We start from the raw sequence: 17,343 nt of genomic DNA, 5'->3' as shown, positions 1-17,343 counted from the left end.
CACATCTTGAGATGCCCAAGCAGGCAGCTGGTGGTGGGATATGGGGGGAGGTTAACAGAAATGAAGCGTGCATGAAGGATAACATGAAAATCTATGCTCTTACAACCAAAGAAAAAATGATAATAAAGGGGGTTACTAGAACATATGCAAAATTAAAGAACAAGTGGGAAGGGAACATTGGGAGCCAAAGTTTGAAGTGGAGATGAGAGCAGGAGGTGAGAAAAAGGAGAGGGTAGGGGTGGAGTCACAAACATTAAGGATGTACGATGAAGCCTTGTGACCCCCATGAGTTTCTAAGCTATCAAAGCATTTTAAAAGGAGGAGTTTGCGCAGAGATGTAACACATATGTAAACAATGCTCTCTCAGAAGACATGGGTTATTACATGAAGATGTCGTCCCAAGTAAGACAGGCTTTTTCTCTTGCTCTGAACTTTCCACCATAACTAGAAAAGACTATTGCTAAAGACACCACACATTCTGGTTGTAGAACATAGAGGAAAATGTCTTGGATGGACCAGAAAATTCTTCTCTTGGCCATCAGTCAAGAGTTTTCAGTTTTCTATGCTTTGGTGCCTGGCTCCATACACATGAACATATGGGCAACATCGATTGCATTTAGTGGGTTGTTTTAAAAGATATGAAGTTGGGGGGATATTTGAGATGTGTTGGGGGCAAAGTGGGGCTGGAGAGGGTAGGAGATGAATATGAACAAGATACTTTGAATAAATGTTATATACGGAATTTTTACAGTTAAAAACATGTATAGAAGAGATTGGCTGGATGGAGTGTGAATGCTTTGGTGAGCGAATGTGGAAGCAATGGAAGAAAAGCATTAAGTGTCTATAGGGTCCTGCTGATCTCAGGTTCACAAAATTTAATGTAGCCTGCAACTTTGACGTACATGGACAGTGCTGATTAATTATTTTGCTTAAAACACGTTTGGGCTTCCTGCCCAAATCTCAATCCCCTCCTTTATTGGGATAAAAAGGGCTTTTAGTTCTGTCTTGTTACACCTTAGTTAAGAGTGACATATTAATGGAGCCTTTGTGGGATGTTGTGATTTCCCAATTGCTCACTAAGGTGACATCCAGGGGACCTCACATCCTGAAGGGGAAAGTAGGAATCCCTGGATACAGTTGCAGTGGATGCAGACAGTCAGGGCTGTGTTTGGGGCAGGAGAAGATTGTGAACTGGCCATTTCCTGTCAGCTTGATAGGGGCTGGGGTTCTTCAGCTGACCAATCCCCACTTCCCCTGTCCTGGATGAAGGGCCTCAGAACCTTTGGATCATGCTCATCTTATTTACCCCAGGTCATTTTATTCCATATGATTCTTAGTACTGGAGAACATCTGGGGAGTGTTTGTTTATGTGGTTTCCTGTCATTTTAACTAAGACGTTGGTGTGCCAATTGTAGGGGCAAAGTGTTACAGGTGATCGTCTAGTGTCTTTTGCGGAGAACGCAGCAAGTGTCCCTGGGAGTTAGTGATCCTACATGTTCACCTATCTAACGCACCTCCCTTCTATTTATTTATTTATTTATTTATTTATTTATTTATTTATTTATTTATTATGTTTATTTATTATGCTTGTGTGTATGTCTGCAGGCCAGAAGAGGGCACTAGACCTCATTACAGATGGTTGTGAGCCACCATGTGGTTGCTGGGAATTGAACTCAGGACCTTTGGAAGAGCAGGCAATGCTCTTAACCACTGAGCCATTCTCTCCAGCCCCCGCACCTCCCTTCTTAAGGAAATGGAGCAAATCTGCTGAGCTTGCCCCGCATCGCCTCCTCTTCCTTACCAGCCATGTTAGGTAGGTTGTAGCTCTGCCTTCTTTTTTTTTTTTTTAATTTTTTTTTTTAGATTTATTTATTTATTATGTGTTCAGTGTTCTGCCTGCATGTATCTCTGCAGGCCAGAAGAGGGCACCAAGTCTCATTACAGATGGTTGTGAGCCACCGTGTGGTTGCTGGGAATTGAACTCAGGTCCTTTGGAAGAGCAGGTAAAGCTCTTAACCACTGAGCCATCTCTCCAGCCCCCATAGCTCTGTCTTCTTAAAACAAAATAACACAAATGAAAGCCTCTACCATTTCCTTCATAAATAAGAACTCCAGAGGCAGCATGTCACAGGCCTGACCAACTTGCTGAAGAAGTGGTTAGAAAAATGGAAATAAATGCCACGGTTGAGCGTTAGAAACTTGCTTCCACCATTGCTGCTGTGGGGAGGGGGAATTTGAGAGGTGTGCAGGTCATGAGGGCTCCACTACTTTGGGGAGATTAAAGTTTAAAAGGGCACTTTTAGAGGGAAGGTTCCCTCCCTGCCCTTCCGCTGCCCACCATGCAGGACACAGTGTTCCTCCTCTCCAGAGGGTGCAGGCATCAAGATGTCATGCTGGAGAGAGAAGGTGAACCCTTGCCAGGAACCAAACCTGCTGCCATCTTGACTGTGGCTTTTCCAGACCATACAACTGCAAAGTAATATTTTTATGTTTCGTAAATTAGTCTCAGGTATTCTCTTACACCAGGACAGACTACTATAGTTTTTGTTTCACTGCATCATCCTTTCTTGTATGCGATGTAATAAATACTTTATGAATACCCCCCCCCCCCCCATTGACATTCCTTCCATTCCAGATACAACACAGCCTTAGAGCAGTTGTTCTGAACCTGTGGGTTGCCACGCCTTTGGGGTTGTCGAATAACCGTTTTACAGGAGTTGAATATCAGCTAACCTGCATATCACATACTTTTATTATGATTCATGAGAACAGTTAAAATACAGTTATGGAGTATCAATGAAAATAATTTTATGGTTGGGGGTCACTGCAACACGTGGAACTATATTAGTGGGTCACAACTTTAGGAAGGCTGAGAGCCACTGCCTTAGAGAGACAAATACCTTCAGTTAGCTAGATGGAAGATCTTTTATGATACTCAGAAAGCCAAGAGAGGAATATACACCCCTTCTCTATACGTGGTTCCTGGGGAGGAGGAAGAATGGAGGGTGGGAAAGACAAGGAAGGTAGCTTTGCTTGAGTGTCATTGTGGGCCAGGCACTCTGCGTTCTTCCACTAAATTCCCACAGGGATGCTGCAAGGTAGGTACTGATCCACTCATTTTACACAGGACTCAGCTCCAGTTCATATGTCAAGCAATGAGCCCGGAGTACAGGACTGGGAATCTGCACACTTGGCATTTAAGCCTTTGTATATATAACAGAAACCCCATGCTGTTGCTCATGTAATTTGTAAATGGTGCAATAGGCTGCGCTGTACAGTAGCATCAACGCAGGCAGCTCCGGTGTCACAGAGGTCAACAACAGAGAAATGTGCTGTCAGTTAAATGATGCCATACCGTTTGTTTGCGTCTTGAATCTTAATTTTAAATGGAATACATGTGCAAAGCCCTGCATCTGAGAATCAATGAAATCTGGCAAGTCTTGTTTCAAAAGAGACTGTGTGAGCAGTTGTGTATAGTCTAGACAAGAACAACAAGATGACAAAGGCAGAGAGAGAGGTCAGAAAAAAAGCTGTTAGGCTTCGATGCCCAAGCAAGGCAGGGACTTCTGAAATGGAAAAAGTCGAGCTTCTGGGAGCAGCCCAGCATATGAATCGACGGGAGTACTGGCAGTTTGGAGCTAAGCTTAGAAGGGTGAACAGTGGACTCTGAGCAAGGAGTTTATGTCTTGGAGACTGGGAACTAGTAGCAGTCCGGAGAAGTAGATAAAGAAAAAGAATGGGTTCTGTTTTGAAGAAATGTCTTCATGCAACTATGGAAGGCAGGTCTGCAGCGGCTGAAAAGTGGCAGTTCCGTGCTGACAGAAGGCAAATGAGATAAGGCTTGAGCCACTGCTTGATTCTGAAGGCCACCAAGAGGGCAGATCTCGACTTGTGCTGCTGGGGTGTCAGGATGGAACCTTCATCAGGGATGAACATGAACTATATTTGTGTCTTGGCGTGCCAGCCCAATGTCACCCCAAGGCAAAAAGCAGGTACGGGGCAAGATCTTCCTGTTGGCAGGAGCTGGCGCCACTCATCATCTCCCAGCATTCCTGGGAAACCAGCTGGTCCCAGGAAATGAAGGAGAAGGGGTGGAGCCAGGACATGGGGAGTTCTTTTGGGAGAGCAAATCGGTGTTCTTAATGGCAAAGGCATGGGGGAAAATTGCTTTGGCAGCAATATTTAGCAAAAGTGCATACGGTAGCCAATGGCATTCATAATGCAGGGAATATTAAGATTTAGAAGTAAGAGAGACTAGTGTGACCATCTGGTGCCTCTTTTGATTTGAGATAATTTCAAGCATTGATTCTGCAGGCCTCTGACTTGCTAAGGTTTAGTCTTTTTGCATCACCTTCCATAGCAACTGAGTCAAGAAAGAACAGTGCCTCTGAAAGTCGAAGTAACTACATCAACCATTTCAGATGACACATTCTATCAATGTGACAATCAAACTAATCAAACAGAATTAGGACATTTAATGTTTTGGTTGGCGGACAATTATTTTCTTCATGATTTTCTGGATATTTAAATGTATAAATGAACTTCATTCCCGCTATTTCTCATCTACCTAATTGCTATCTTTGTTGCTGTCACCTGGAAGCCTGTCACTGTGCAGCCTGGTCTCTTCCTGTCATGGTATCCCACCAGGAACTCATTACCATCCAGAACTGCAATGCCCAGTCTGGGGGTTCTCCTGTCCATTCGCAACTGTCCAGCATCTGAAAGGAGGCCAGCCCAAACTGGGATGTGTTTCTGTGTGAACTATATACTAGGATTCGACACTTGGGAAGACAGAAATACGTAAAATATCTCAGGAACTCTTTTTACATTGGTGGCATATCTTGGATATATTGACTTCAAGTATATTAAGTACATTATCAGGGTTATCAGGAAACCTGCGATTGAATGCATTACTTGCACGGGTGACTCCTGTTTTCTACAGCTCTGCAGAGATTCTGTTTCTTTGTCTCACTATTTTCTAACCATATTCAGTACAGGCAACCAGCATTTATTATACAGCTACTGCGAGCCAGATATTCTAAGAGATGTTGATAATATGAAGCTATAGTAACACGGTTGCTGGCTTCTGGGAGCTCCCACTTAGGGAGGAGGGGGTTGACCAGAGTGATTAAAGTTTAGACACTATACACCCTTAAAGAAGAACTTCCTCTTGTTCTTAAAGAATGGATCTTGGGTTGGGGAGTGGCTAAGAGCACTTGCTATGAAAGCAAGAGGACCTGAGTTCTAGTACCCAGCACCCACAGAAAGCCAAACACATGTTTCTGTACCTTCACCATTGTAAGGCAGAGACAAGGATCCTGGGAGCTTGCCGGCCAGGCAGGATAGCTGAGATGGTGGGCTTTGGATTCAGTGAGTGTCTTAGTTAGGGTTTCTATTATTGGTCTAAAATGCCATGGCCAAAATAATGTGGGAAGGAAAGGGTTTATTTTACTTCTAGATAAAATCTATCACTGAGGGAATTAAGGCAAAAATATGTGCAGGACAAGAAGTTGGAGGCAGGAACTGAAGCAGAGATCACACAAGAGTGCTACTTGCTGCCTTTTTTTTCATGGCTTGTTCAGTCTACTTTCTTACACAGTCCAGGCCTGCCGATGAAGGCATGGTACCACCCACAGTGGCCTGGCCCTCCCACATCCATTATCAATCAACAAAATGCCCCACAGACTAGCCTATGGATCAGTCTGGTGAGGCATCTTTTCAATTGAGATTCTCTCTTCTCAAACGCTAGCTTCCTTCAAGGTAACAAAAAACTAACCAGGACAATGGGAGTCCCTGTCTCAAAAAATCACATGGAGGGAAACAGAAGAAGATAGAGTGTCCTTCTCTGGTTTCTGCATTGTACCCGCCCTGATATGTATGCACTGCACACACATGCACATGTGAGTACACACACACACACACACACACAGAGAGAGAGAGAGAGAGAGAGAGAGAGAGAGAGTAGAGAGAGTCAATACACATTTTACTCATTTTCCTAAGGGTTGATGCTCATTTTCATTGCAGGTGTGGAGGTGAATGTAGTTTAGAAATGCCTAGATAGGCTGCCAGTGGGGAAAGCTGACTGACAAGACCTCAGGGTGGAAAGAATGAAAAGGCAAACCTTGAACATTGTGCTAGGAAGTGTAGCATGTATCTTGCAGGTGAAAGAGTCAGATATGCATTTCAGAATTACCACTGTAGCGGCTGTGTGCAGGGTGAAGTAGGAGGGTAAGATGGGTAGAGAGATGGAAGAGATGGAAGCAAATACGACAGCTGTGGGAATTTGAAGAATACAGTAATGCAGACTTGACCAAAGAAGCATGATTGGAGAAATATTCAAGGAGGTAGAGCTATCAAGTCTTTGGAATTTACTGGATTATAGACATGCTGACAACAGTGGCTTATGAACTTTAGCTACAGAAATGAAGAAAGATAAATACTGATGTTCACTAATAAACTTGGCTTTTATAAGACAGTCTTCAGGAGTGATCCTAAGCTAAATGACTGGACTCACGTGACACTCGCCTTTAAAGTGGAGGAGCTGTCTGTGCTCAGACCCATTTAAAACCTCCTTCAGAGATCCTTCCATAACTGGGTTCATTTTTGGCTCAGGGGCCTGTGAGGTGTGGGCCTATTTAGATGAGTTCAGAGATGGGTAAAGAGGAATGTTTTGGAGTCATAAAAGATTGCTTCAATTGAAAACATTGAAAACAGGGTAGATGAAGCCAAAGGGAGAGCTGGGCTCATTGAAAGAGAGATCCCCTCCACAGGTTCTTTAGAAACCCTCAGCAAAGGGGAGTTGATAATACATCATTTGCAGAGGTTATGTACAAATGGAGTTAGACAAATTCAAGGAGGATGACCAGGTAGCTCTGCGATGTGCACTTCTGATAACACCATTCACGTCAAACAGTTACAGGCTCTGCCAACTTCAAAAGAACAAGCAAGAGCTAATCCCTTCCTCAAAGACATCTAGTCTATTCAGGGTAAGGAGAAAAGGGACCAGCGAGAATGCTGTTTACTCCTGAGTTCTACCAGGGTTGGAGCAATGGGAATGACGAGGAGATGTGACAGCGTACAGGCGGTGTGCACCTGAAGAAGCACGAGTCTCCAGCTCTTACCCCAATATGCCTGCATTTTTCTCAGTCCATTTCTCTTCAGTTGCATCCACCCTGTTTTCAGGAACTTAGGCCACTTCCCAAATGCTGACAAGTCAAATGAGCTGGTTGTTTCAGTGCACATGTGTGCCTTTCCATTATCCATCTGGATGGAAAAAATAAAGGGACTAATACCCTGCTACATAGGCTAACAGATACAAGGCATGGAGAGAAAGAGAAAATTCTTATCATCTTTCTCTGTCTTGATTAAAGTACCGTCCCAGAGTCTACCAATCTAGCGCAGTAAAGATTTTCCTCAATTGCTTACTATGGTGAGCTACATGCCTAAGCGTGGGGAGGCTGGATAGTCTTCTAGCAATGAGGGAATTTATCTAAGTAGCTGCTGTGGGTCCTGTGATTTTTATTTGTGCCACCTTCTCCCTTCTTCCATGTCTCCCTTCACCATTTTATTCACCTCTGAACAAAGTTCTTTAAAGTAACTCACAGCTGTCTTTACTTTTGTATTTTACATTTTGTATATGTGCTTGTATATGTGGATGCAGGCACACAACATGCCGAGCGCGTGGGTGGCAGTCAGAGGGCTATTTGTAGGAGTCAATCCTTTTCCTCCACCATGTGGTTTCTGGGGATCGAACTCAGGTTGTCAGCCTTGATGGTAAGTGCCTTTACCTGCTGAGCCATCTCTCTGAATCTTTCTTTTTTTGGTCAGTAAAATTCCAAGTCCTTGATATATATATATCTCCCATGTTCTGACTTTGATGTCTTCTAGAATTAGTGTTCTTGCCCACTCCATGCATACTTACTCCCTTTACTGTTCATAGAATATTCTAAACACACCCTTTCTCTTTTCAGGCCTCTTCTTGTTCCCTATGTCTGGACTCCTCCTCCAGACATCTGCATGATTTGCTCTGTCACTATCTGCAGATATTTGTTTAAATATCATCTTGTCACCAAGTCCTTTCTGGCCACCTGGCCTTCTCTATTTCCCTTAAGACAGCTTTATCTTTTTCATACGGCTTTAATTCAGTAAGATGCATTTATCACCCCTGGAATTTGCTTATCACCCACCTCCCTCAGCAACATTGGTCCTTCTGTGCTCTACTTCTGTATTAATGCCACTTAGAATACCAACCACTGCATGGGCAGTTTTGAATGAATCCAATGCATGATTATCATGCACGGGGTTATAGAAGATTGCAGGAGGATATGTGGTACTTGTCAGGGTCGGGGTGAACAGAGAAATTTTTCTTAAAGCGGTAAATTTTACACTGCCTCTTCTTCCATTCATATTTATGCCAGAAGTTCCTATTGATTCTTCCTGACTACCGGCACCGTCCTAGGATGAGGAATGTAACTACCATGAGGATAGGCAAGGGCTTCTTATTGTAGAACTTAGAATCTAGTTGGAAAGAGGTAAGAAAGCCAATCTATTAAAAAAAAAACAAGAAAAATATCTGACAGTGGCATACACTACGCAGAGACCTAAATTAATGTGACTTTAAAGGAATATGTGGGGTTGACTTTAGGTCCTTCTAAAAAGTGGAGGGCAGAGGGATGGTAAGAAAGTACTCCTGTGAAGAGGAAGGGTGAGAATTCATGACACAGAACACAAGTTAAGGGCAGGGAGGAGACTTCAAGGTTTGGGAGCTGCAAGAGGCACATATAGTTTTGCAGTCAGATAGCAGGAGAGAAAGATCTGAGATTAGATTGGAAAAGCCCTAGGAATGAGCAGGATTCATCAGGCAAAGATGGGGAGAACCAGCCAAGAAGAAGGGGTAGGTGGAAGAGAAGCACAGCCAGTGGAAAGAGCATCCCAAGAAAAGGGCAGGGGGAGCAGAACAGACTATCATGACTGAGGGACTCGGAGCTTTGTTTCTCCCAGGTTCAATGCATAACTGAAGATGAGCCAGTCTCTTACGAACTCCCTGGGACCACATCTTGTTACTGTTGAGGAAAGAGAACTGTTCCCTGGAAAACATATCTCCCAGGAGAAGGTGTATAACTAACTGCCCACAGAGAACTGAAGCACAGGGCACCTTCTTGGAAGAGTCAGATAACATGCATTTGGGCTTCTGTTACGCTAGCAGCTGGGAAGCAAACACTACTTGGTGCACTTCACTTTTAATCTCAACACCATCTCACAGATATCCCATTCCCATGCCTGGTTTAGATGCTGTACTCTGGCATGGGCAGGTGAAGGCATTCTGGGGTTCATGCCTTCTCTGTGCTCACTGCTGTGTGCACCCAGCACCTCACGGAGGGCTCCAGCGTTCCAGCCAACAGTTAGCTCTGTGGGTCCTTTCACCGTCTTCCTCTGGCTACTTCAGTCTTCGCCCATGGCTAGCTCTAATTTACAAAACACACTTTTATTCCTTTTATTTTCTTTCTCTGCCGATCCCAGTGGGTGGCTCGTTTTTTGGGAGGCTGTTCTGCACTCAACTTCCTCCTCCCTCGGCTGACAGAAATGATGTACCACAGACTCAAAGACAGAGTTAACATGTTCAGATACTTTTCTCTCCCAAAAGTAATTGAGTCCCCCAAAGAATGTCTAAGTCCTTGGGAATCTTGACAGGTTGTGGAGTTTGTAACAATTGGGGGAGCTGTTATCAGTACAGCCAGAATCCCCAGAGAAGGCACTGCTGAAGCCATGTCAAAGGATTTAATTTAGGCTCCCATTTATCACGTAAATGGTGACTTATGAGCAACTGCTCAGTGTGTGCTTCATAATGGCTCACTGCTGACTGACAACGTTCACCAAGATTGAAGCCATTTAGAGGCAATTACTTCCGAAACCACATTTGAAATCATCATGAGGTGTACTGAGATAAACTATTTATCCAGGAAGCGACAAATGGAGGGTGAAATTTTCTTCCTCTAGCAGTGCTTAGATAACATATGATGTACTCCTCTACCTCGAAGCCCTGTTACATATTCATCACCTGACACAGAAACACGAAGTTGAGAGCACCTGACAGCTAAGATTTCCATGGTAAATGAAGCTGAAAACTTCTGAATAAATAATATTGTTTCCTTTAGAAGCCACCGACTTTAGGTTTTGGGTGTCCAAGATACATCCAGCATTTTTCCATCATGTGACAAAAGAAGTAAAATAGCTGAGGCTGGTGAACTTCAGCAATGATGTGTGTAGTTACTGTCTTTGAAGGAGCGGCACACACAGAGGGGGTGGGGTTAGGAAGAGGCACAGCATTGGTGTACAAAGGGAAGAAGGCATCTCCACACAAGCACAGACTGAGAGGTAAGGTGATGGAGGCTGCCTGCCTGCCGAAAGGAAGTACTGTGAAAGTTGATCTTGATCTGAGATGCAATACATTCTGTGGGTGATAGCTTAAGGCTGAAGCTTCAGCAACTTTTATCTTTTTGGTAGGAATAGAGACTAGGAAAAAGCAAAAAAAAAAAACAAAAAAAAAACAAAAAAAAAAAACCAAAGAAAACCACCCCTTGCTTTGAGGAAAAATATGAGAAATACTAGGCAGAGTCCATGAAATAGAAACATAAATATGAAACTGCCAAAATTAACTAATCATTTTCATTTTATGCGTTTCTTTCCTCATATTTAAAGAAATAAAAATAACATGCAGCTTAAAATTTGCCTTTGTTGCACCCACATTGTGATAAGAAACAAACACCACCTTTCCAGATAAAGATGGGAAAGAGGTGACTCTTACCTGGAATTCCAAGCCATAGTTTTCTCTGCAAAATTCTCGCAGTTTGGGATACACAGTTTCTCTTAGTGCCTGCCGTTCTGCTCCTGTATCTGTAACGGAAACGAACATGTGTCAAGTGAGTATGCCAACATATATATTCCTTGGGAAATGAAGGACTAAATAAAAATATAAATGCAATCAAGATGGGGCCCCCAATTGTGAGCTGATGTGACATTTGCTGGGCTGTTTTTACAGTGATCCATCTGCTAGACCTGTGCAAAAATATCTAAGGGATGGACAAAGCATCAACTGCCAGCTCTGTGTGGCCAGCAAGGCTGAGACCTTAGAGCTGATTGCTCATGCCCATGTAGGTGTTTCTACCATGCTTTTCAACATCCATGCCCCACTGTCTTTGGAGGAAGGAAAAGGAAACACTGTTAGGCTATCAGATATTTGAGCTTAATACATCACAAGCATTTAAAAATATACAGGTTGATTGCTCTAGTTGTAAATATAGAACTATCTGGGCTATACTATTATTTCCTATACTGTTTAGAATAATTCAGTTTTTTTTTTTTAAATAAAGTTAAGCACAGCATTCATGCAATCAGCACAATGTTTAGGAATAATACACGATGGAAACCACTATTAGCAACTATCAGATCCCACTGTAGAGTAAGTAGGCCAGCTGATCCACAGGATGACAGCTCCTACCCAGAACTTAGGGATGTCCCGGCTGTATCACAGACAGGAATTGTTTTACAAATGCTGTTTGACATAGGAGCTCTGAAATAAGACATTCTTATTCCCAGTTGTTAGAAAATCCAGGAAACAATAGAGAATCTGAAACCAGAAGAGTATTATGTGTTCAATTTTAAACATTTTGGAGAGAGAAATTCTAAAGCTTTCTGTTTTGCATTCTGCGTTAGTGGTGACATCCTTGAGATTCTTGCTGCCAAGAGTCTGTTGCTTGCTTGCCTAATTGACTTCAGTAAACATAAGAACCACAGTCTTCAAGAGCTAGGTTAATGTGGTATCTTATGAACGGCATATTTACTAAAAATACCTCAATCCCAGCTTCAATATGAATTACCCATACATCTCATTTATAACAAAGATAATAAATTAAAAGAATATCCTTGTTATTTTCCAGCACATCTGCCCATGAAAACTCAGCCATATGCTGCTCTGACCTACCCTATTTTCCTACTGTTCTCCAGCCTATTTTGAGAAGCAAATAACCAATCACAGCTCTAGAATGCAGCTGTAGCCCTGAAGCCTTGCAGAACCAGTGTTTACAGGAAGGTCAGAAGCAGAGGAATATAAGGTTTTCAGATAATCTGTGACCTGGGCGAATAGGGTCTTTTCCCATCTTAAAGCCAATGTGATCCAGAGGCCATAGGGAAAGAGAATGCAGGAGGACCACACCGAGCAAACCCTGCGGTGTCACAGCATTGCTAGATGCAGCACACTAAGCTTTTGTATGATTTATGTAATCTTGGGATTGGATAACCACTATCCCTTGACCTACTTTAAGAGCTGAAAACATTAACCGTGTAATAAAGCTGATAATAGTCAATATCTCTAGAAAGTCTTAGCATATTTTTAAAATCAAATCACTGAAAGGTCATTTAAAAAATGAATACTAGCTAGATGTGGTGGCCCGTGCCTTTAATCTCTGCACTTGAGAGGTAGAGGCAACTGGATCTCGTGAACTCAAGAGCAGTATGACGTTTCTATACAGGGAGTTCCGGGATAGCCACGGCTACACAGAAAGACCCTGTCCCCAAAATCCAAAATATAAATAAATACTACAATGTGTGTAAGTCTGAAGCTATGTTAAATAAGGATTATTGCCATGAATTTTTAAAAATTGATGTTTGCTATATGAAATAATTATGGTATGATATGAGGAACATAAAAACTGTTACTGTAGTTTTTATTACTTGGTGGCAAGAGTTTGATGTACAATAGCAAGGAAGAAAAGAGGAATATAGCACCTATTCAGTATCATTTATTGAGTCCTTATGATAGTCTGTTAGTGTGCCAATTGATTCTGTGTGCATTTTCTTAAGCAATTTATAATAAAAATTCTGTGAAAGAATTACATTAAGTGTGTGTTTTCCTATTTTAATTAGAAGAAAACAAATCATAGAAGTGTTAAGAAAGTGCCCTAAGTTAGGTAGTCAACCTTAGACCTAATTCAGGCAGCCTCACCAAGAATTACTTCGTGTTAACAAAAGAAATAGATATCTATGAAAATAATCAACCTATGAATATAGTCCATGCATTAAGTTATGCTATGGATCAGGGATATGTTAAATAAAAAAAAGTTAAGGTTAGAGACCTTGCTTACCATGAATAAGTTGGTTTCATCCTCAATCCCTCCAAGAAAAACAGTAAAGAAAATGTCAAGTCTATAGTATGACTTTCTCCTTTGGAGTTAGCAGGCCTAAAATTCAATCAGAGATGGTTGGTTACCCCATAACTATCATGGCATTAGGTACTAGTGGGCTCAACTTGCTTGGCGGGTTGGTGTTATAACCCATAGGATTTTGATAGTTTGGTTGACCTCTTGATGCCTTTTCTCTCCCAACAGCTTGCATATCTCTTTTCGGGATGGTAAAAGCTAGCTAGCAGGGAGGAACCTTTGAGTTCAATTACAGCTTGATTTCTCTGTCCTCTGTAGTGTCGTTCACAATAAGGACTTACCATCTAGTTCTAGTGGGAAGTCAGTAGCGGTGGCAACAGCCTGTACTGTTTTGGGGAAGTCTGGAGTATCATTGGCCAATAACTCACTGAAAGGAATTCCACACCTGGTACTGTTTAATAGCTATAGCTTCTGGGAACAGCATCATCTACCCGTGCTTCTCAGGGCACCTTAAACATATATGTATGTGTGTATGATATGTGTGTGTGTGTGTGCGTGTATAAAAACATTTTATACATATATTTTGTTTTTATATATATTTGTGCGTGCATGTGCATGTGTGTGTGTGTGTGCATGGTGTGCTGCATGCACGTATGTCTGTACATCATGTGTATGCCTGGTGACTATGTTCTCCTGACACTGGAGGTATAGACAGTTGTGAACTATCATGTGGATGCTAAGAACAAAAACTAGGTCCTCTGCAAAAGCAACAAGTGATCTGAGGGGTGGGGCCCTCTCTCTAGCCCCGAAGTTATATTTTAAAATTAATGTTTGAAACATTATAATTCCAATTGGCTGTTTTATATGCCCATAGTATTGGCTAACTATACTCCCCATACAGCTTCTTCCAAATCGTTTGTGTTCTACTATCCTCGCTCCCTTAAGACCTCCCCTCTTCATTTATAGAGTCCTGGTTGCTATAGACACTTTAAGTTAAACACAGAAATCAAAAAGTTTGAAGCCAAGATCTGCATATGAAAACTTGAAGTTTCTGTTTTTCTAGGCCTGATTCCAAGAAAAACATTCATGCATAGTACCATAAGCCTGGTCAAAAGCCTGTGGCTAGGAAGGTCCTAGGTTCTAGGGAAGAGTTTCTCACTGTTATCTCACTATAACATGACATCACACTGCCTTCTAAATATTTCTGTTTATCCCCATGGATTAGGCTGCTCTCAGTCTCAGAGACACTTCTTGAAGTAGAAATTAGTTAATGCAGAGATTTCTACCTGGCGAAACTGCTGAGAATAAGTGATTGTTGAGTTCTCAGCTCTTAGCAGGACATCTGTATCATTCTCTATAAGACCAGAGAAATATCAGAGGGGGCCAGAAAGCAGAAGACCCATAAGATAAGAAGGAGGGTCATGAAATTCTCTTTTCTCAGCAAGACATGACTGTGGCACTCACGACCTCACAGTGCCAGTATCTGCCTTCACAAGACAGCCCATTTGGGTGTGGAGAGATGTCTCAGGGGTTAAGAACACTTGTTATTCTTGTAGAGCTCCTGTGTTTCGTTCCCAGCACCCACATGGTGGTTCACAACCATCCATAACTACATTTCCAGGGGACTCAATGGCTTCTGACCTGTGTGGGCACCTTGCATATGTGTGGTACACATATGTACTTACAGGCATCACACTCAGATACAGAAAAAAGATGAGTCCTTCAATATTCCATCATGGATTAGGGAGGGTCCCATAAGAGCTCAACCCTGAAGAACTTTAGGCAGTTGATGGTTGGGTTGGGGGATGTGTGTGATACTCCTCAGTGGTAGCCATTGATAAGTTTTCCTTGATCAAACAAATAACCTCCCACCCAGGCTCAGGAAGACGACTCTAATCAAACACAGTGGGTCATAAACAAGTGAAAAGGAAGGAAGGAAACTTGAGAAAAAGAAGAGGTTGGTGGGAGAAGAAGGGGAAAATGAGAAAGACCATGATATGTAGTGAGATTAATTAAGAAGTTTGTTTCCCTCTAGGATGCTCTCTTTGACAACCAGATCTTTAGCAAGCTTTCTTGTTGTGCTCTTAAAGCTTCAATGAATCTAGTTTCCTCACCCTGGTTACAAGTCAACAACTTCTCATTTGGACTTTGCCCATTTTCCATACTGGAATCCTCCAGTACATTGACTATAGAGTCTCCAGAATGGTCTTTTCAAGTGGAGCTCAGAGCACATGTCTTGAATGAAAGCCTCACTCCTGAGATTGAATACTCTCTCTTGCCCTAAGCTTATCTCCCAACACTTTTGATCATGTCACCCCTAGTACTGGACTTACCTGTCCCTGAGTTAGATTTCTACACTGGGTCTTGGTCATGCTGTGTCCTGGTACACCTGGTACTGTTATCAGCTCATGATCTATTGTGTCATTTGAGTGCCAGCTTCAAGGCTACCACCTCAGGGAGGCATTCTTGGAGCCCTGACTACAGAAGCCAATGAGTTCAGGCTTTCTTTTGCTTCCCCCCACCCGCTACTTCCACCATGATTATCATTATAAACCCACACATGAACCAGGACAAAAGTAAGCTGATGGACATCGTGACTCTGCAATTATTCCTAGAAAGGCTTCCTTTCTGCTTTACAATTCTTCTCCAGACAGATGTGAAAACTAGAGAATGAGGAATTTTATAAAATATATGGCAGAGTATAAATATTTGATGTTGTCAGGTAAATTAATAAATTGAAATACTGATTTCCTTTCTGATTTGTGAGTATGTATGTAATTCTACTAAGTTGTTTTGAATCTTTCTGAATAAGTGAAGGAAGTGTGTGAAGATATCTAATAGGCATTCCACATCCTTCTATCACTAAAATGACTCATATTTTCCTACATTTATATTAATATATGATGACTGAATCCGGAAATAGAAAAGTAATTAAGATAGGATGGATTAATTATGAGGGTTGACAGATAAGCTTGCTTAATTAAATAAAAAACCCTGATTCACACCAACAGCAAATCTGGAGGGTTAGTAATTAAAAATATTTAAATGTCACAGGCAGGAAAAATGAACTCACAGAATCTTGTAGATCAAAAGGGACCTCAAAGTGTTGATCAGAGGTAAAGTGCTTTATGATTTATTTTTTTTGTATATAATCACTGGTTCCCTAGGTCACTGCTCAGCTCATCACTTCTCTGAAGAGGTGCATTTATACTGTGGCTCCAATAACTATTAGGATTTGAGACGTCTAAATAGATCCTGGGTGATTTCAGAGCTAACAAAGGCCTATGTGCACTGTTTGCATTGCCCACAGGAAATACATTAGTTGAGGAGAATTATTAAACAAATTCATGATCTTTGGAACATGTTGATTTTACCCCAATAAGAGGTGAGATCAGTTTTAAGGTTTATTGAGTGCTGAAACGACCGTGCTGGATGGGAGCCTCACATAGCTCCCGCCTCACCGAAACTTGAGTCTGAGGACAACAGATCAAGTCATTTTTCCAACCCTGACAGAGGTCAGACTATTTGTTCAGGACCCACTGCATATGCTAGACTAGGAGTGACTTGGCTCCAATGTTTCTGGCCGGTGAGGTTTCCACTACTGAGTTACCAATGCTTTCCTATTTCCAAGCTTTCTGGGTGTTACCTAGATTCTCTCTTGTGTCCTAGCTCCTTATCTAGCGATTATTCAGGTAAGTATGCATGAACTCCCTCAAGTACTGTGTCTTCTGGATGGCCTTCTGACAAATCCTCCACCACCCTAGCGATCACTCAGCCCTCCTTGTGCCACTGTTAATGCATCTTGTTGGTTTTGTACCATAAATGCCATCTGAATTTGATCCATTCCACACCCTCCCCATTTAAACCTAAAGAATCTAAAGCCTCTTATGAGTCTAAGCTGTTACCTGCATATTTTGCACCACTTTCTGATGCAGTCTATGACAACCAGAGATAAAGCTCAAGGCAAAATAAAAGCAAAAACTACTTCGATCATCAAAGACCTCAGTGAACATCAGTGGTCCAGAGGCTGAAGAGTAGAAAGCTTAGCAATTGGAAATGCATCTTCTGGCTGAGTTCCATCTTCTACTGTCATTTACCATGTGTCCTCTAGATAAGTGTTTGTACTACTTGACCCTGAGCTCTGTCCTCACCCAAGGGAAACTGCTCAGAAGCTTGTATCTATCACATC

At 42.1% G+C, this 17,343-nt stretch overlaps 1 protein-coding gene across 2 annotated transcripts in view; it reads right to left on the bottom strand.

Moving 5' to 3' along the window:
- Nucleotides 1–17,343, bottom strand: part of Nwd2 (NACHT and WD repeat domain containing 2) — a 144,820-nt gene that overhangs the window by 78,802 nt on the left and 48,675 nt on the right. For both annotated transcript variants that reach the window (XM_057773185.1, XM_057773186.1), the window contains exon 2: nucleotides 10,805–10,893. In XM_057773185.1, the coding sequence (XP_057629168.1) occupies nucleotides 10,805–10,893 (89 nt within the window). The remainder of the gene's footprint in view (nucleotides 1–10,804; nucleotides 10,894–17,343) is intronic.

Source organism: Chionomys nivalis, chromosome 6 (assembly GCF_950005125.1).
Source record: "Chionomys nivalis chromosome 6, mChiNiv1.1, whole genome shotgun sequence".
Taxonomy (NCBI): Eukaryota; Metazoa; Chordata; class Mammalia; order Rodentia; family Cricetidae; genus Chionomys; species Chionomys nivalis.
The sequence above is the reverse complement of the archived record's forward strand: the minus strand, read 5'-3'. Positions and strand labels throughout refer to the sequence as shown.